This window comes from Furipterus horrens, unplaced genomic scaffold (assembly GCF_987537825.1).
Source record: "Furipterus horrens unplaced genomic scaffold, mFurHor1.1.pri manual_scaffold_5, whole genome shotgun sequence".
Taxonomy (NCBI): domain Eukaryota; kingdom Metazoa; phylum Chordata; class Mammalia; order Chiroptera; family Furipteridae; genus Furipterus; species Furipterus horrens.
Window position 1 is genome coordinate 192,386,920 of NW_028327175.1, and position 21,639 is coordinate 192,408,558.

The window sequence follows — 21,639 nt, forward strand, 5'->3', positions numbered from 1 at the left end:
CCTTTAAGCCAGTTTAGAGCAAATTGACCCACAGAAATAAAATAGTTTAATGACATGTGACATAGGATAAGACCTACAAGTGAGGCCTCCTAACAGCACCTCATTGAGGAGATGTCTGTGAAGGCTCAGGGATTGGTTCAGCTCAATCTAGAGTCAAGACCCCAAGGTCTTGCAGAAGGCACTCTGGTCTCTTGGTTTAGTATGGTGATTTGGTACATTCTGTTACATTCAAGAATTATAAGGGACTCAGCAGAAACTAAAATGATTCATGTGTAGCTATGATAAACCAGGGTATTTGTTTGGAGCCATTGCTTTTACAAAGTCAGAAAACTCTTTATTATCCCTGGACATCTATCTTACCAGATGTTCCTGTCAATCAATGGACAACAATGTGTAACTAAACAGTATTTTTTCGATTGGCCAAGAGAGCTAGAGATTACTTTCTTGTTGATATTCTGATGATAATACTCAAGGCCCTTTTCTTATATTTAAGATATTTGCCAGCTAAGTTTCTACAGGTTATCTTTCTTCCACATTCACTTGTGGGTAGCACAACTTTATCCCTGGGGGGCTTTCTTTCTTCTGCAATAAACAGTTTAAGGGAATGAAATACAAGCCACAGGCTGGGAAAAAATATCTGTAAAACACGCATCTGGTAAAGGACTGGTATCAAAAATGTAAAACAAATCTCTTAAAACAGCAATAAGAAAACAAATAGCTCGATTAAAAATAGACAAAAGATCTTAACAGAGACCTCACCAAAGAAGATATACATATAACAAAAAAAGCACGCAAAAAGATATTCAAGGTAATGTTATTGGAGAATTACAAATTAAAACAACAATGAATTACAGCCCCGTACCCACCAGACTGGCTCAAATCCAACACGCTGACAACTCCAAAGGCTGATGAAGATGTGGAGCAACAGCAGCTCCCACTTCGTTGCTGGTGGGAATGCAGACTGGCCCAGCCACTCTGGAAGACAGGTTGGCAGTTTCTTTCAAAACTGAAACACAGGCTTGCTGTGCGACTCAGAGATCATGCCCCAAGGTATTTGTGAATTGAAAACTTATGTTCACACAGAAACTTACACATGGATGTTTATGGCAGCTTTATTCATAATTGCCAAAAAAAATTGAAGCAATCTGGATGTCCTTCAATGCATAAACAAATTGCGGTCCATCTATACAATGGAATATTATTCAGCAATAAAAAGGAATGAGCCATTATGCCCCTCCCCCAAAAGAAAAAATATATGATGGAACTTAAAGGCATATTACGAAGTGAAATAAGGTAATCTGAAAAGGTTTATACTTTTCTATTCTAATTATATGACATTCTGGAAAAGGCAAAACTATAGAGACATTTAAAAATATCAGTGATTGGGAGAAATATATTGGTAAAGTACAGGGGATTATTAGGGCAGAGAAGCTATTCTGTATGATAAAATAATGGTGAATGCATGGCATTATTCATTTGTCAAAATGCATAGAGCTGTTCGACGCAAAGTGTGGACTGTAATGTAAACTATGGACTTTAGTTAATAGTCATGTTATCAGTATTGGCTCAATTTTATATAAACCTAAAACTGCCCTAAAAATTTTCTTTTATTTTAATGCAATGACCTTTGTTACACACACACACACACACACACACACACACTAATACTGGAAATTCCTTGTACATTCATAGCAAACTTGTGTTCTGACATAGAAACTAAGTTGTGGGTCATATCCATGACTCAGTGTGATATTTTGTCATCTCTGGATTTGACTGTCTGAAGTCAGAGTCAATGAACTTTGTTAGATCCTTGTTCTTCTTTCATGAGTCAAGTTCATATGTCCAAGTTAAGAAACATTGTAGGCAAAGACTGAACTATTTGATAGCTTCCAGTAAACAGCTAAATGTTTGATGAATGAATGTAAAACTATACAATTAAGGTGCTAAGCCACCACTGTCGCCATCCTAGAAATACCTAACCAAGCATTTCAAGGCCTTTCTCCTTTCCTTCCAGGTCTCGCCATCGCCAGTGCCCTAATAGATATTTCACAACAGAAGCCTTCAGACAGTAAAGACAAGACTTCCGGAGTCCGAAATCGAAAACACCACCTCTCAACACGCCAAGGAACTTGTGTCTGAGAGACCGGAACTGCTTCTGGATAATTTGTACTGTTTCACTTTGTCACTGGCTTCAGTTAAGGCTGGTCTATGGCCTCAAGTTTTATGGAGGCAAAACTCTGTATGGTCCCAGGACCCAAGTACAGTTCCCTCCCGATGGGTAATGACCCAAGTGGCCAAAGAATGTTCATGAGTTTTATAGAAGTAACAGTATTGAAAGTCAAGGGTGATAAAGTCAGTTTTTATGACTCTCTTAGGCGTATCCTAGATAACATTAAATTGCTCTGGAAAAAGATGTATATTGTTTCTTAATGCAGATGAAAAATATGTAATTCATATAAACCAAACTGTTTATATCCCAAGCCATTAAAGAAAGACATTTTATAATGCCTGAATGATGAGAATTGTACAGTTTTTGCCTCATAAGCAAACTTAAATCACTTGTATATGAACAGGAAATGAACAAGTTGCAATGGCTTTAAATTCTGTTTTATCTCACTGTAAATGTAAATGCAAGATTTTGATTTAGTAGGATGTAGGCGATGTATTTAAATATTTCACATGACAGTATCACGTTCAAACTCATTTTGAGAATGTGGCTATTTTCCACCTAACTGGAATGCTGCACCGAATGAGTGCATTTAGACGGACGGTAGGTGCAACTTCACAGGAAGTTTATTAGAATTCTGAATGAAGAGGGCTTTCCTGTCGTCCATGCCAACCACCTAACTCATTATCAGAGCTGATAGAGCATGGAAAAGCCTGTCCAGCAATCAATTTCCCCCCTCCTTCCAGACACAGCCTCCAATGCCACAAACCTGCACAGAGCTACAATAGCTATTTGGCTCTAACATGGTAATTTTTAATTGCCTGGGAACCATCGGATCAGACCTAAATGACCCATCTGCATTTTTATAGGAATGGATCGTCTTTTTTTGGTCTTCCTCTCCTAGCTGCTAGAGTTCATCTCCCTTTTACAAATGTGATGGAAAATATTTTAGAGGCAACAACTCCCAACTTAAAATATGACCCAGGTTCCTTCCTGCCAACCATTTCACTAAGAATACAAGCAGAGAAGAGTATTTGCGGGCAAGCATCTAAAGAATTCTCATTTCTAACATGAACACATTGGTGTCATGAAAGGAAGACTCCAGTGTAAAAAATAAGTTCATTATTGCCCCCATTCAACCTATTCTTCATGACTCAAAACCAAATTATGGCAGAAAGGAAAAGTGATGTAAATGGCTTTCACGTTGGAATGTAGATTGGATCCTGTGCATCCTAAGTTTGACCACAGTTCAGAAGAACTCAATAGCATCACAGATCTGATTGGGAATTGTAGGTTCTTAACTTCAGGGTGACTACAAGATATTTGTAGAGAACACTGGGGGACATCTAGTGCTGCTTTATATGATATACTTTTGTTCAATATGAAAGTCATTTAAATATAATTGATGTTTAGAATGACATATGTACTTTTCATGTTCTTTGGATTTCTGGAAGGTAACAAATGACACGTCACTGTTTACAGCTAATGCATAGTTACTTGCATGCCATGGTTGTGCAGTAGCAGAACATGACCCTATTGTGATATTAAATGTTGATTTTATAATGCCATTTATACATAGTCAGCTTTAATTTGATGAGGATCGAATGTAATATTTATCATGAATGATCATACAATATGTAGTTGCATCGTATATAAGACTGCTAGGTTGCTTCTAACCATGACTATGTCATTGTTTTAATAATTAGGCATTTATGAATTACAGTGTATATTCCTTATGTTCGCATGATAATTTTGCTATTTTCCATGCATTAAAAATAAGACTAATTCTTAGAGTAATTTTATCTATAGCCTGTGGGGTTTTCATGGGGGCGGGGAGTGGAGCTGGATTTTACCTCACTATGATATTTTATCTCTCAAAAATAAAACTGAGCAAAGTTTGTAAATGTCTTCTAAAAACAATCAAGCAATTTTATTAGCTTCCTTTTTGGACCCTTTAAATGTTCATTTTTCTCCTGGAAAAATAAATTGACAAAACTGGTGATTACAAAAAATATAATCATTTAAAAATAAAACGATTGCCCAGTTTGTGTAATTCTGTAACGATAGTCGCGAGAGAAAGCTTATTAACAAAAACATACAGTGTTGTGTGTGAAATCTGTTTCAGCTGTATTTTTAGAGTCTAAGAAAACAGTATTGCCATGAAAGGATTGTCAACCTTCATCCACCTCGAATCCCATCAGGTTCTTAAAGTTTGAATATTTGAATTTTAGATAACTAAAGGATGAAATGCAACGTTGCAGTCATACTATACCTTCCTAGGCCAAATATTGCTAATTGCATGACTCTTAGGCAATATCTTCTCAACTTCTCAAAGCTTTATTTTTTTACTGGAAATAAAATTATTCACCCTCAGGTGAAGTGGACTGACAATACCTTAGGGATAATGACTTTGAATGTCATGTTACTGAATATTTTTGTCCCCGCAACACAACAATTTTAATTTTGTACGCTTCCTTTTATTTTTAACCCGGCCACAAGTATGCAGAAGGTCTTCAAGAATTTAGCAAGTAAATGACTGATTCTGTATATCAATTTAGAATGACTTTGAAAAATCATTTAGATTTTTAAGATTTATTATTCTTCCACATATGAAATTATTTTGGTTAAATGGAATGGAGTTTTTAACCTGGGGACACTATTTGGACACAATTAGAGAATTCTTGTTGAAAGATTGCACATGCTTACAGAGTGATTTAATAAATATTAAGAAGATTGGGATTTTTGTCATTGGTTTTAAATGAAAATTTATTCTAGGGGCTGCACATGGAAAATGTATGCCATATACTACTGTATCATTGTTCCCTAGAAAAACTTGAACTAGGACGTATCTCACTGTGTAATTGATACTTACTGTACTTCCCAACCATTCATTTTTTGGGGGGGGGGGAAGGTTGTTCCAGTAAGACAGAGTGACTGTATGGCTGTTGTCATACTGCAGGGTCACTTAGAGTGCAGACTGCTGCATGCGCCTGAGAACAGATGTTTGAACCAACTTTGAGCTATGTGGTGCTGGGCAAGTTTTAACCCTTGAAGCCCCAGACTTTTCCCCTATGAGGGGAGGTAGTGTTGCCCAGTTGGCATAACTGTTGTGAGCCTGGAAGAAAATAAACATAAAGATCCCATGGCAATGCAATGTAGCTGCCATTAACAATCATGAGGCCATCAGACCACTCTTCTTCTACCCATTGATTTATGACTCCGTCTCAGTTTTTCATCCATCTTTTCACGACAGGGGAAAGCCACGTAGGTTTTTGCAAATGAAAATTTCATGAAAATCGTAAGTGCCTATATTTCTAGGACAGAGAGATTTCTCAAAAACTACTTTGATATTTGGGTCAATAGAGGGTTTGACTCTTTCAAAATATATACCATTTTAGAAGAGCAATTTTTAAATTACTGCTTGATGACATTAAAACAGGAATATCAATTGCCACTTTTGCTTTCAAATTAGGCAAAAACAGATCAATCGCTACGTTCGGTTGTCATACCTGGAACATCTTTTTATTTATTGAACATAAAACTATGATTTGAAAAGTACTTTATATAAAAGGTTTTTAAAATTAAAATCAAGCAAATGACTTAACTTTACCCGTATATTCTTTTTGGAAAGGTTAGCATTTTGCCAGGGTAGGTGTGGGACTTGATCTTGAGAGCGGCCTGGGTTGGTGCAGACTCCTACCTTTCTCTGGAGGTGAAGATCCAGAAGGACTGCATTGGACCCGGGAGATTATTATACTTAATAAGCTCTTCAGTGATTCTTACAATTAGGCAAATTAGGGAAACTATCCCGGGCCAAAGAGCTGCTTTTCTCAACAGTTCGAAGAATTTCTTGTAAGTAACAAATTCTCACTCTAATTCAAAAAGCTTTGAATATCTTTCCAAGGACTATAATCCATCTGGTTGGTGTTACAGCAGCGTCTTCATTTTAGTGTACGTTTAACATTTTTAGTGCACATTTAACATTTTTTAAAAATTAAGCATTAGAACCATAGCAGTGTGTATGTATACAGGTGTGCATGCCGGTGTTAGAACATTGTGTAAAAGTTCAAACCTGCTTTAAAAAGCGAACATTTTATGCTATCATGTGCTATTAATCAGGATAAAATTACTGAAATAAAAACATTGGATCTCCCAACCCCCACTGCCAAATGCAGTTTTATTTTATTTTATTTTTTTACCCTTCCAAGATCGTACAGGAAAAAGCACTCAACACCTGAAAAAGCAACCTCCTGCCCCACCTTCTAAAACTGGGTTATAACATTGGTGTTATTGAAGTCCACATTCAAAATGTATTTTCTCTCCTTCCCTCTTCACCTGATTTTCATTGGCTTCTTCTATGTTACTCTTGGAACAGCGTGCTGAGTGCATAGAATGTTTATGAGGGTGGAAGAAACTCACAAAGCCGGAGTGGCCAGGCTTCCAGCTACCACTGACAGGCTCTGCCCAGACCATGTGTTTTGTGTTTACATAATTTGTTCTTGTTTACAATAAAAGTCCTCTTTCTGTGACTGGTGCAGCTGTGGCATAGTTGAGGAATGTTCTAGAAAAGTCTGCTTGTTCTTTGGCATGCTTTGCATTGAGTCCCCGTGTTGCCACCAGCCCTGGATCCCAGCCTTATGTCAGTGCCAATGCTCTGCTGGGTCTTTGTCTGGAGATGCTGAGAAGGAGTAGCCCAGGAGAACGCAACACCTCTCTTCTTTCCAGCCCCCACAGAAGGACGGAGCAAATGTGACCTCTCTTGGATTCAGGTCCTCAGGCAGGCTCTCTGCCTCCTAACTTGGGGCCAAAATCTGAGTTTAGTCCTGTCTGTGCTCTGGAGGATGTCATGGTGGTCTCCTCCAGGGAGCCCTCCATCATACCCTCCAGCAGTCAAGCCAAGGAAGAAGCTGGGTCCAAGAGGCCCACTTAGCCCTGAGAAACATGCCCAGCCTGGCTGGCATCTCCCAGCAGCTTTAGAAAAGAAAGAGAAATTTGGGAGGGGCCCAGATGAAGATGTGTCTGAAAGGAGAGAGAGCTAAGTTGAATCCTGGAGCCCCTTTCACTGACAGTAAAAAGCAGCAGCTCCTGAACATCCAAGCCTTACACACAGTTTAGCTTTTTGATAGTGAATCAGTGGCTACTGGGAGATTTGAAGACGTTGGCTCAAAACTGACTTTTCTCTGCCCTGAAGAGGTTTCCTCATAGAACTCACCTGTGAATGGCCAGTGTGAGGAGCAGGCATTTTTTGAGCTTTAACCCACAGCCCTTTCTGATGAACACACAGCTGCCTCTCCAAATCCTCATGGGTTTTCCTAGTTGTTTGCCATTGTGATCCCGGGCACAGGCCATAGCAGCCAAGATAGTGTTGAGCTTTACTTTCTCCAGCCCTGCTAGTAAAAACAGCAAGTATTATTATTCTTCTTTCCGAATACGGAAGTACTTTGCAATTTTGGTTGAGCTTTTAGAAATTGCACTCCCTCCCCAATTCTGACCACACCTGACCAGGGGTCCCATCGTTCGTTGGAATAATTCTGCCCCATTCAAGGACTGCTTGTGGAGCAGCCCTCACTGAACGAGAAACCAAACCCTCCTACCACTGCAGGAACGCTCTATGCTGCTCACTATCACAAGGTTTGACAACTTTATAGTTGGCAGAAGTGAAATTTTCACTCAGGCAAGATAACTAGGCATAAACTTTCAACCAGCCATGTGTGTGGTCAGAAATCCGCCTAGGAAAAGTGTTAATGAGCAAATTCTTGTAACAGTTCTTTGTTCTTTTATAGCCAAAAGTTATCTTAAAGTCTGTGCTTTCCAGTGATGTGTACGTTATCTTAGAATAGGTCCTGGGTGGGGACACACTCGAGTTTGAATGGGAGCTCACATGCCAAATTGGTCTGATGCCTTGGGCCGGCTGCCTAACCCATTTTAAAGTCAACAGATAAAAATAATGACCTATCTCACCTGTGTTGTGAAGAGTTTCTGCTGTTGAAATGGGGAATAGGTCAGAGTTGAATGTTTTCTTCTTTTACTTTGAAAAGGTTCAAGGTTAAATTCGGCAATCTCAAACAATGATTTTTCCCTTTATTTATTTATTTTTTTAACACTGAAGTGCATATATGTGCCAGTGTTCCAAAATACTTAAACTACAGAAGGAACCATTGACATGTGTTATCTGAGTTGTGCTTTTCAGGACTTTTACAATGTCTGTTACATATTTCTAAAGTTATCTTCCTCAACTTGGAATGGTAATTTTACAGCAAACACTAACAGACTGTGTTGGATTTTCATTCCTACCATCACACTTCTCCCCTCCTCCTTCAGCTACCGATGGGCTCATTTTCCCAAGCAGCGGACTAGCACTCCCTTCTCTCTATGCTTTAAAAATAAATACATAACATAAAATAGGTCTTGCACATCTCCGTTCCCTTATGACAGTGCACATTGGCAATGGTGATATTTTCTTTTAGGTCAGCTTGTCTGAAATACGATGGCACTTAAAAGGAAGGCTGGCTGGAAGGACACCAATAAAAATCCCAGCTCAGCTTAAAACAATTTGATTTGAACCCAAAATGAATTACCTTGCAATACAAATAGATAATGGCAAACAGAATATTCTACTTGAGACGAGTCCCTGCTGAGAGTCAGAACACTGGGTTCATTTGAAGCTCGTTACCCTGTGAGGTTAAAAGAATGTGGTTTCCGGGACATTTATGTCCAGATGAACTAGTTGGAAGAAGAAAATAAACTGAGTACCCACCATCCACTCTTGGCTGATTTCTGAAGTGACAACTCCAATTTGACCTTTCAATGCAAAAACTCAATCAGTTGGCTATTAAAGCAATTGGCCTTCTGTAAGCAAAACTACCAAATAGCATCCTTTTGTTTCTCAGAAGGCAGTAGCTGTGATGGGCTTTACAAACTAGAAGTTTGTAAGGACATATAAGGATGTCTTGTTTGTGTTTTTATACAAAATATGCCATGTTTCAGTGACATGACATTCCTTTTCTAAACAGGTATCCAGAAGATGGTTATGTGGCAGACTTGTTATTAGTAATTCTTATTTTGATAATATATATGAACCACTTAGGTTTTGTGCATTAGTGAATTGAGATCTATTTTTCCTTCAGGTGGAACGTCCAAAGAAAGCACATACCTATATGGGAACCCCTTGGGGGAAAATTATTTTTTCTAGTGTTTCAAAATATTATAACCATGTTTATATCCTTCCATACTGCATTAAGGATAGCCTTTCTTCTTTTTTGGTGCAGATTATTTTGTGTTGATATTCTTGATGTAGTCTTGATAATTGCCCCTGTAATGTAGTCTCTAAAGGATTATTTAAAATATTTGCAAACATTATGGCAATGTTAAGTTTATTGTCTTAATTGAATATAAGACAAGAATAATGATTAATAACTTCTACAAAGTTTAGAGTCTACTATTACTCTTGGTATAGAGATTTATTCTACTTGTAAAACAAATCACTCATTTCACTAAAAATTAAACACAGTTTTCCATAGTTAGGTCTTAACACATTAATATCAATCTGAAACGGCAGCATTTGGGAGTATTTGGGGCTTTATGTTATATGAACCAGCCTGTAAACTATACAGTGAAGCAAAAATATTCATGGACATAGAGGTAGTTGAATCAAATCTGCAAATTTTTTAAAGACTGTTCAGAACACATGATCTAGTGGTTAAAATGAAGACCTGGGAAAACTAGAATGAAACCCATTTTCTATCTTCCAATGAATGACGAAGCTTCACCGCATTTTGAGAATATGCTGCTTCCTTTCTTTCGGGATGTGAGAAATAACAGAGTTTTCAGAACCTCAGATCCAGTTCCATCCCACTATTGTTATCAGGAAGGTGATCTATACTGTCCTTGGTAATATTCTTTGAGTTGTCATAACACCTATTACGATTTGATTTCCTAAAGATATTTCCATCTTCAATGTTTTCTAGCTATTGAAAGCAGATGGATGCATCATATCTCACTGACTTACAGAAGCTGTCGTAACTATTGTCTTGGTATATAAAGAAGTGAATGACTAAGGTGCCGTAATCATGATTCGAATTGCCATTTGTAGTTGGATTTTGTGAAGTTTAGCACTTCGGTGGTTTCTATCCCACTGTTAAGCGGTAAAGTTACTTATTTGGACCTAAGCATCTGAAATTTTATCAGGTAATTATATAAATGAAATATTTTACACAAAGCGTTAAAATTTGCATGAGAAAGAACAGCTCACATTAATTCTCACTCCATATTGGCATATGTAAGACATTTTTAAAGCTCTCAACAAAATAATAAACTAACTCTGCCTGTTAGTCATCAACTAGATATTTTTCTTTTAGATAAACAATCTACAGTGTGTTTACTGAAGCCTGCTTTGATAGTCTCTAATGGTGTTTGCAACTTGAGTTTTGTTCCAGCAGCTACATGAAATGAGTCCACAGTGCAGAGCAGGCGGGCCCCTCTGGAACCTGAGATTATTTGTTCTCTCACTGTTCTAAAGGTAATTAAGGAGCATTGCATGTTTCTCAATTAATGATTTATCATTCAACAGGGGATCTTTGATGCTAATTTGTTTTAATCAGGGTAGAGGCTGCTCAAAAACTCCAAACAATTCAGTGAAGAGGAACTAGGAATTTTTAATCAAGTAGAGGAGATTTAAATGCTCAGAGGGATGCATCTATCATATACTTTCAACTCCTGCTTATTTAAGTATGTTCTTCTGAGGTTTATCAGCCAATGTGAGAGTTACCAGAGTATATTGTATTATCCAATATGATTTTCCTTTGCATATTTGTGTGAATATGTAACGAACTCCATTTAAAGCCGCCTTACATGCAAACTTTCTTCCTCTCGCTAAAGAATGTATTTATGTGTACATCGAATAGCTTTATTTCATATATACACTTGCAAATGTAGAACATGGATATGTAAGAGTATATTTATGTATATGTAGCAAAAGAATAACAGAAGGTATAAATGAGCATTAGGTTGAAAACATTCTGTTCACCCCTTGGAGGACTGTCCTCAGAAGCTGGCTGTTCATAATTTGAGCTGCTAAGTCGAATTGCATTATGTACTGTACATGGAAACACAGTCTACACAGCAGTTGTACCTTGAAGAGCCATTACAGGGTGATTAGGCCCTAGTTTGTGTAAAAAAAAAAAAATGATTTCACCAGGTGATGACGCCTTATGAAAATCACTACTCTGAGGAGTTCAACTATACGACTGCCTATCTTTTCTAACGATCAGATTCTGCGAATCTCATCCTGATGTCTTCACCCCAAGACTGCGTTGCCGGAATGGCAGTTATGTGATAATGAGGTGGGTTATTTTTCCTTCCTCTAACTGAATACAAAAAAATCTCAAGAAATGCTTTAGAGACCTTCCTAGTTAAATACAGATTGGTTCACTGTAAGTGGGAAAACAATTCTTTTTTAACTGGCGGTTCTCCCACTTTAGAGTAGATCACAATCACCTGGAAAGCCTGTTAAAGCAGGTCAACCGCGGACCTGCTCCGAGTTTCTGACTTGGTAAGTCTGAACCGGGGCGTGAGATTTTCATTTCTAACAAGTTCTCAGATGAGACGCCATCTGGGACCGGTGACCTGACTTTGAGAACTTCTGTAATCAATCAAGCAGAAAGAGGTGGCCACAGTTAATATGCAGCATTGAACAATGGCTCTGTGGTCCTCGTGTATCCCAATATATTTTTCAAGACCGACTCTTCCAGACAGCAGGTGAGCCTTGCGTGTCTCTGAAATGGCCTCTGGGTGACTCTCTAGACTAGTTGGGCAGGGACATAGTGGTGGACTTGGGCAAAGAGATGACATTTGTGTCTATATTTTTATTCATCAAGATCCCCTAGTGTGCTTGGCAGGAATAAGGAACAATTTAAAGCAAATTTTTGAATGGCAATGTAGTACATATACCTGCGCTAATGGGCAATGCCAAAGCCAAACCAGCTTGTAACAAACTAGGCCAGGATGTTGTTTCCTAGCCCTTCTCATAAGAAACATGATCGGAGGACATGTGTTTTCAGTAAGAGCTCCAGTTAATTCAGCAAAATCAGCAAACAAGCTGGGGAAACTCTACTTAAGAACCCAGTTGTTTTTTCTTAGAATTATTCTTCATAATGTTACTAAAATTGCCTAAGTAGAACTTCAGAGGGAAGCTCATTCACAGTGCCTCTGTTTGGGGCAAGTGCCCCCTCCCTGCGCAATCTGGCCTTGCGGCTCAGCTTTCCCTGACATGTGTCTGTTTCACCCGTGGGCCTTGAATCAGCCCAGTTGTGCCTCTCAACTGTATAATTATTACATGTCGTGTGATAAGTTCAGTTATGACTTGCTTTGATTTTATGAGTTCTATAGGGTTGTTGGGTTTTTTTTTTTTTCTGACTTCCAAATTATAGGGCAGTTTAGGGATGGGCAGGTTCTCATGCATAGGTATAAATTATTATTTAATTGTATTTACATTTGTCCTTAAAATTAATTACTGGCCAAGGAATCAAGTACTTAAAGATGACTCTGTTTTGAAATATGTCTTCTGAAAGTTGAAAAAGTTAATGGCACCTATGTTCCAGGCACTATGCATGTTATTTAATCCTCCTACAACTAATAAGAAAGGAATACTGGAATCCCCATTTTACAGATAAGAAAACTAAGGCTCAGGCTGCATTCACCTCCTAAGCCCAAGAGGCAGTTAAGGAGAAGAACCTACCCCAGGATGCTGCCTCCCCCAAATCTGCTGGAGATTAATTAATTAACACACAACCTTCAGACAGTGGCAGAAAAAATGATGTGAGAAACTCCACCATCATTCCCTTAGCGTACTCTCTAATGACAGATGTTTTTAATAGAAGGCATATTTCCCCTTTTCTAATGAGCAATCAAATATTTTGGAATTATCATGTAAAGAAAATGAGCTCTAACTCTGCCCAGCCCCAGCCAGACAGCCTCAGACTTTCAGATGCCCTTGACCCACCGTGCCCAAGAGTCGGCCTAGTTAATCACAATCATAGCGCGCGTCCATGGACTGGCTTCAGACCTAATTATGTCATATCTTTGGGTCACAAAAGTGCTCATAATCTAATCAGAAATGACTTTGCAATTACAAATTACATCTTGATGTGATCATATTGTCAGTATTTCACTTTGCTGGGATTTACAGATCCGTAGGCTATAGTTGGGTTGTTTGTGAAATGTCTGTGCAGAAGTCAGCAGAAGAGCGGCCAGGGCCCTTGTGGTGACTCACTAGTCCATTGTCACTAGTTGATTTGGATCATGTCAAGCAAACCACGCTCCTCTACTTTCGCTGCACCCTTTACTGAGCAATCCCCTCTTCGCTGGATTCTGTCTTCACCGTTGCATACCCAGCTCGTCCCTGATTCTAAACTCTCAGAGAATAAAGCACAGGTTATGATGTGTGCTCTAGATTTGTATCAGATCAAATCACATCATAAGTTCTATGAAAGGCATTAGCGTTCTCTCCTAGAATTCTAATGTTGCTGTCGTAAATGCTGCCTAAGCTTGGAGTCTTGTCTTTATATAGATCCCACACTAACAGGAATTGACACACACCCATTTTCAATTAAAGTAGCTTCATGGGACTAGTTAGGTAACTATATTTTTTTCTCAGTTTCCTCATCTGGCTAGTGTCCTGAGATGAACATACTGGCTGGTTCTCTCTGACCTCTTACTGAATGGCGAAGCTATTACGCGTACCTGGGGGGCTCTGCCTTCAGTTTTTATGAAATCAGCTCTGAGCAGACTGTTTTACAACCCATCCGGTTAGTTCAACTTCACAAGAAACCCATGTCCTTAAAATGGCACACAAATCTTCAGAGGAGTGGCAGTTCCAAGGTCAAAGTTTTCGTTCTGTGGTTTTGGACGACTCTGCTTGTGCTTCGGACGGGCGTGACAGAGTAGCGAGAGGAATGCGCTCTGCAGCCTGCCCGCTCGTCTTCTTTATCTTTGCTAATGGAGATCCTTTGAGTCGTACATCAAACAGTGTTTCCTCACCACCACCAAAATACTAAATTCTTGTATTATTCCTCAGTGAAACTTAATTTCTACCCAACGGAGAGGGTACTGTGACTTCATTGTTCCAGCTGTGTGTCTCACCTTCGTTGCCTCTAAAGGGACTTTCTGGCATACATTCTTTCTCCTCAGAAGATAAAATGAGATGTAGAGAGTTTATAAATTATTTGGGCATCAAAAGATTCTCTATAAAGAGCTGCTAGTTAACAGAGACAGGAATGTTAATGTCCTTTAGTCCCCTAAAAAGATGATTGGAGATATTTCTGAGACAGCCAACTCTCAGAAGAAACAGCACAATTATTTCATGATTATATTGAAGAGGAATAATTATTTTCCAGTTGGGGCCAAAATAAACGATTCTCCACCAAGCATGGCCCTAACCAGTTAGAAACATATAAATACTAGCTAACTAGCCAGTGTGTTTATATGCAACATGCAGATGTATGACCTAGATACATCTCTAAAAATCAGTTTAACTGTGCTGCACAGGGCCTGGCTAATACTCTAACAAGTGCCCCCCCCCCCCTTAATGAGGAGCATAAACCCTGAGGGCATTGTGTTTGATAGAAGTGACAGCTCTGGGAGACAGGGGGCTCTGCTAAGAGAGAGTGAGCTGACTCAGAAATAGAAGGGGAGTTGTCAGCCAAATTAGAAAGCTTCTAGATTAAAAGGTATGTAGCTAATCAGTGCTGCAGGCATCCTCTCTCCATTTCCCAGAGGAGGGGGTGCCTTCCTTAAGATTGATTTCTTCCAAGGAAAGTCAGTGTAGAACCTGGAATCTGCCCTATGAACTGTCCCAGGTCTTTCTCTTTTGATTGTCTGGTGTGTTTTGAATTCCATGGCTGCTAAATGAAGGAGTTTTATTTTTCCCCTTCTTCTTTCTCTCTTTCTTTCTTTTATTGCCCCCTTTGCCTCGAGAAGATTCATCATGTTTCTGAAACCACACAGGATGTGGAGAGCTTGGTCTTTCAGATGTGCAATAGAAGTAAAATCGCAGCTCTTTGTGTATTTCTGAGATATTGCATAATTAAGTCTGATATCAATGAGGGAATTCAAACAAACAATCCAGCAAGAAAAATAGGTATTTATGTCTATTCACCTGGGATTTTCTTTAAAGTAGCTTAAGTTACAGTCAGGATTAACGGATTCTGTGGCTAACTGCTGTGATGCGGGCAGTGGAGGGAGCATCCGTGGGATTTAGAAAGTGGGCAGGAGATGTGTGTACCCGGACTGAAATGAGCATACCGAGAAGGACACCTGTGTAATATCTAAAAGGGGAGCTTTTAGATATGTTTGGTAAAGGGGGAGATGAGAATTGAATGGTTTAGCAGTTCAGTGCCGGTATCAGAATCCTAATGACGTTAGCTAGGATTTAACCAATTCAGGTATCATTACACCGGAAGGGAATTTTGAGTTTGTAACTTATGAAGACGATTAAAGGGTTCTCGTTACAAACTCAGGAATGAGAACCCTAGGCATACTTACCAAATAGTAACTCTGCATTAAGATATGTGGCAATAATAAAGGGCCAGGAGTGGGGTTCAGATAGTAATTTAAAGCTGCTCCTTGCTCTGGAGAATTGGTGGGTCCTTAGTCTGGACTCCAGTTCTCTGTGCCTCGTTCCTAGTTTGTTGGGTCTTTCTGAGGTTCCTGTTTGTTTTATACCAAACAAGTAAATCTCTTTTCTGGATCCTGTCTTACATTGCCGCTTTTCCCAGCTGTTCGGATTCCCAGCTCTCAAAAAATAAAGTGTGATATCAGCATGGGTGCTCTAGATTTGCATCAGGTCAAATCACATTACACGTCGCTATGAGAAGCATTCAAAGCATTCACATTATTTCCTAGAACTGTAGTGTATTGAGCTATAAATAATAGACAACCTAACAGTGGATTAAACCATATGGAATTTATATTTCACTTAACAAGAAAATCTGGCAGGAAGAGTTCTGGGGTTGAGGCTCTAAGGTGATTCTGTCTTCTTCATCTTGGTGGATGAGCTTTTATCCCCCCTGGACGGCTGCCTCTACTCAGGGCTTCCCCTCCTCCCAGGACATTGTACAAAGCAGGCAGGGAGAGAAGGTGGCAGAATTGGTCCTCCTTTAGAATTCTCTTCTCTTTCATCAGGAAAGAAAATGGGCCTCAGAAGCCAACCCTGCCCTTCATCATACCTTCTCTTAGCTTTCATTGGCCAGAACAGAGTCATGTGCTTACCCTGGGCCAATCCCTGGTGAGATGTAAGTGATCATCATAATTGGCTTAGACCTTGTCTACTCAAGGTGTGATTCAAGGGAAAGAGGACCCACATTACCTGGGACTTTGTTAGAATCATACCCCTGGCCTACTGACCCTGCACCTGCATTTAACAAGACCTTCTGGTGTTCAGATGGATATGAAATTGTGAGACACTCCAGCTTGAATGATTCTTCCCCTGGGGCAGGATATGTTGCAATTTGGGAAAATCAGGACTATGCTAGCAAGAAAGGTGGGAATGGCTTTGGGGTAGATGCTCCTCAGTGTCTACCAAAATATTCTAGTCCTTCTGCACCCATACTGGGATTATCACTTGTTTTGGTGGCTATTACTTTTTCTCCAAAATGCTCTGCCAAAACAAAAAACTTGCTGGTTGATTATGTTATATGCTAACCCAGCAAATGGTTCGAGTTCACTTGAATGGCCCTGCAGCTCTGTCCCTTATCTGTGGGCCCTTGGATCATATCAGTATTTTCCCTGAGTGCTGAGGCAAAGTGAGTTATCCACACCTTTTGATAGGAAGGATCACTTCCTGAGTAGGATCTAAGCTGAAACTGTTCCCACATTGTGGTAGGCTAAATAATGGCCCCCCAATATAGCCATGTTCTGATCCCTGAAGTCTGGCCATACACGGCAGAAGAGGCTTTGCAAATATGATTAAGGTAAGGATTTTGAGAAGGGAGGTTTATCCTGGGTTATCCAGCTGGGCCCTAAAAGTAATCATAGATGTCCTTACATAGCAATAAAGCAGAGGGAGGTTGGATTTCAGAAGAAGAGATGACGATGTGACAATAGAAGCAAAGATTGGAGCAATGTGACTACTAGCTACGGGATGTCATTTGCCACCAGGAAGTGGAAGAGGCAAGAACAGATTCTTTCTGGAGCCTCCAGAAGGAACCAGCCTGGCCAAAGACTTGATTTCATCCCCATAAGACTCATTTTGAACTTTTGGCCTTCAAAGCTGTAAAAAAAAAAAATGTGTTGTAAGTCACTAATTTTGTGGCCATTTCTTATAGCAGCCACAGGAAGCTAATACACCCATCTTACCACTGCTGACATTCTTGTCCCACAACTTGAAATCCAGCGACGTTACTTTTTAATTAGTTTCATATAGCTTACAGATAGAATGTTAAACTGAATGTTTTACAAGACATTCAAATATCGTCAAAATGAGACCCTGTCTGGGTTATGGTAATAATTAGACCCTAAGAAGCCTAGAGAGACAATCCTCTGCCCATCATGGTGGCAGGCCCTTGGTCACCATCATCATGTTGTCCCCAGCAGCAGAAAGGTCATGTGTGTGAAGCAAGGTGGGGGGAAAGGGAGCCCAAGATGAGCACCCCCTCCCCACACACACACGTGCAGCTTGACTTAAATTCGGCATCTGATAGGGTAGAACAAAAATTCACAATTAGAAAACCAACTTCACATCCACTTTGCAGATTTCATTCTATAGCAAGCCTGGTAAATTGCACTTTTCTCCACCAACGCCATTTGACAAGATGATAAAAGACTGAGAAAGGTCACAAGCAGAGGCTCTGAGGAGACTAAACATGCCACCAGAATGAATAAAGGGTGGTCATTAGCAGCTGTGAAGGGACATGAATCGGATCTGGAAAAGACGAGAGGGGATGGGAAGGTCTCATGCAAAGCAGGGGCAGCAGCCGAGCAGCCACCAAAGGAGCAGAGGCCACAGCTAAGCCGGGGGATGGGGGGTGGCTGTGATTCTGCAGCCAGCAAGCCTGACCTCCAGCCCGGAGAAGGGGCCACTCCCGGCGTTGGCATGTTTGTGCTGAGGGAGGCTTTTAAAGACGCTCTTTGGATGGTGTTCATCTCGGGCCATTTGGATGGAGATGGATGAGGGTCTGAAGTGAGGCAGACTAATGTAAAGAATCATTGTTTTCACTGCTGGGAAGGAGGGGGAAGAAGCTGTCACAATCTTGCAAGCACAGCTTTTTCTCAGAAATAAGCTCGCAGCCCTGAAGTCTGCTCCGAAACTCCATGCACTGCTAAACGGTGCTAATAACGCTGGGCCGCTCTCTTCTCATTTATCTGACCGCGGGTGGGTCATGGCGCTCCAGAGCCATCTTCTCCACCGCCAGTTCCACCGGGCACAGCTTTGTCCCCTGTCCTGACTCCTTTGTGGGAAAGAGTAAGCTCCCTCGTGGTCATGGCTGGGGCTCCTGGTATAAACTAGCATCAATGGCAAAGGCAGATGTGTGAGGTTGATTGGGTGGGTTTCTGTGTTTGTTTTGTGTTTTGGACTTTGGCATTGAAATTCCTTTGTTGACACTATCTTGGTAGGTTGGCAAGGAAAGCAGATTTTGGCTCCTTGTCCCCAGAAAAAGAAGGATCAAGTGAAATACAGAAAAATAAAATACATTAATATTCAGTTCTAAAGTTTGAGATTTCTATGATCCAAGACCTAGCACCCCATCAGTTTGACAGAATAATTAGCCAATAGGCTCCTGCCCTCAGCCATCCTCAGCCATGGGCAGGGGTGCTGATAGCTGCCTGCATGGAAGACAGGGAGGACCTACAGAAGAGAGAGTTGAAGCCTTTGTTCCTCTCTACACTGGACGCACAGGGAGTGCGTGCACACACGTGCACTTTGGATGGCCTACGGTCTTGGCTTTTGGAAGCAGCCTAGGGGTTATGCAAGGCCAAGGTCAATGGAGGATCATCCGCCTCAGCAGGTACCAGTGGGGATAGATGCTGATGGTCAGAGCAAAACCGGGTGGTGGCCAACACCAGCGATGCCACCACAAACAATAGGTACTAGGGGACAGTGAACATCTGCCTCATTGACACGGAGGCACACCCTGCCCTTCCCATTACCCTACCTCCATAGTGTGGACGTGGCTGGAGGGTTTAAAATGACTGGAAACCCTAAGAGAGACCTTCAAGTGGCCTTGTTTTCTTAACTTGCCTAAAATTCTGCCACCGTTGGAATGGAAGCTTGAGACAGAAACAGTGTAAGTTAGAGGTGAATAGTTACCCTTTACTCATGTAGCTTATGAAGTATTGTAGGCAATATACCTAGTTTATTCTGCCTACCATGGATTAAAACTTTTACCTTAAGCTCAAGGTTTCAGCTCATGGTTTGGAGAGAATTCAGCTGGATATTTCATCCACTTTTATTTACTTCTCTGTCTTTCCCAGCAGAGCTGATCTGAACAGATGTTGGCTTCCTCTGAATGGTCTCATTCACCCCATGAATTCACTGAATGTAGTTCATATGTGACTAAAAATATTTATGGTACAAATAAAGAGTCATCTGAAGGGGACAAACACGTATTAAGTACTAGTTATGATGCCATCGTTCTAGGAATGTGATGTGTAGTATCTTCATCCATTCAATCCCCATCAGTCACCTGCTATTATTCTGCACGTACAGAGGGGGAGACAGAGCTTTGGTGGTCTACCCAAGGATGCGTGACTTGCGCCGAACCGCCTTGCCAACTTGGAAGTCCACTGAATACAAGGTCCGTGGGAGACCTAGAATTAGAAAGTAGGAAATGCCAGCTTTGAACAAACTTCTCTCCCGACCAACCCATTTTCCCTCTGCCTCAGTTGCCTCCTCTGAGCCAGGAAAATGCTCTGGCAAGAGTAGAAGGCTTATGATAAAGGGACATGGAGGCACCAGGCCCGGAAGGGAGCAGGGACATGGCAGCCCGTCTCCGACCACCGTTCTTTCTGGAACGGAGAAAAGGGTACAGGCGACTTCATCCCTGGCATTGGCAGCATTCTGGGTAGTCCCAGGTGGCATAGAATTCTGGAACACCATGCTGACCCTGTCACTGTGCCCATCCCGGCTCATCTGACCTGTGTCTCTGGGAGAGGCAGCATAGCACAGTGGCTAAACACCTGGGCTCAGGGAGCCTGCGTCCATACCCTGGATTGGCCTGGGGCAAGTCATTTCACCTTTCTGTGCTGCAGTTTCTTCATGTTCAAAGCAGAGATAATAGCAGTATGGACTCCGAGGTCCTGTAGAGATGAATGAGTGAGTAATAAGCATAAGGTATTTAGGACGGCCTGGCACGTGGTTAGTGCTGTGAAGACATTGGTCATTATTATTAAGTGGTCATGGGACCAGCTGACAGATTCAGCAGCTCAGAAGCGGGGCAACTTTCCCCAAAGAGCTGGTTCAGAATCTAACTCACGGACTGGTTTCCTTCTTATTCTGTAATGTCTAGTAGTGTGAGAAGGTCTCTTGAATGAAATGGGACCTCTAATGCATCCTTGTTTTACACCTTTGGAAATTTGGAATGGCAAGACCTCATTTGCTCAGGAGATAATTACTCACAGGCTTCAGTGAGCTGAAGTATTTTCTGGGCAATCAATCTGACTTCCAAGCTAATAGAATCAAGGTGGGTAATGGCACCATCTCCTTGAACAAGGAGGGCAGGAGGCCCACGTGGTTGACTTCCTACTGTGGGCCACGCCCTGCTCTCCCTCCCACTCATCCTCCTGACACCTTCATGTGAGGTTTACTTGGCCTTTTTTGTGTAAACAAGGAAATAGAAGCCCCAGAGGAGCTGTCACTCATTCCCGAAGGCCAAGGTCTAGTGAGTGAATCCAAATTCACACCCAGGTCAGCGTGATGGCAAAGCCTTGGGCCATTCCCTTACTCCACTATCTGTGTTCTTTAGATTTTTAAAATCTTTCTTTATCCTCTTTTCAGGGATACTGCCCTCAGCCACTCTCCACTCCACTACCTGGTCCTCCCTGGGCCTTTCCGCCCTTGTTTGCTCAGGACAGTCCTTCAGTTCTGGACTGTGTTTGAGCCCCTCCTGTTAGCCAGCTCTCCACTCCAAGAGCTGCTTCCTGAAAAGCTAATACAATCATTCACAGCAGTATAAGCAAGGAGGAAAATACTAGACCTCCTAGGGACATTCCATATGCCTCAACCCAAGAGATCACCTCTCGAGCTGGGATTCAGTCTGGTAGATGGCAGTTGAGGAAATAATTGGAAATTACACATAATCTGTAAATCAGTGAGTTCCAGGACACTGAAAAGTCTGATTAAGTGGATGTCACATGGAGGTCAGCGCATGTGGAGCCCAGTGGGCAAGGGAAGAGAGTAGGAAGGGCCATATCAGGCAGGGCTGAGCAGCCCCAATGACTTTAGCTTGGACTCTGCGTAAGATGGGGCCTTTGGAAGATTT

General features: G+C 41.1%; 1 protein-coding gene across 1 annotated transcript in view; it reads left to right on the plus strand.

The window, feature by feature from the left end:
• Positions 1-4,087, plus strand: part of ATRNL1 (attractin like 1) — a 480,268-nt gene extending 476,181 nt beyond the window's left edge. The window contains exon 29 of the mRNA XM_090278658.1: positions 2,015-4,087. Coding sequence (XP_090134784.1) covers positions 2,015-2,139 — 125 coding nt within the window. The 3' untranslated portion in view covers positions 2,140-4,087. The remainder of the gene's footprint in view (positions 1-2,014) is intronic.
• Positions 4,088-21,639: the final 17,552 nt, after the last annotated feature.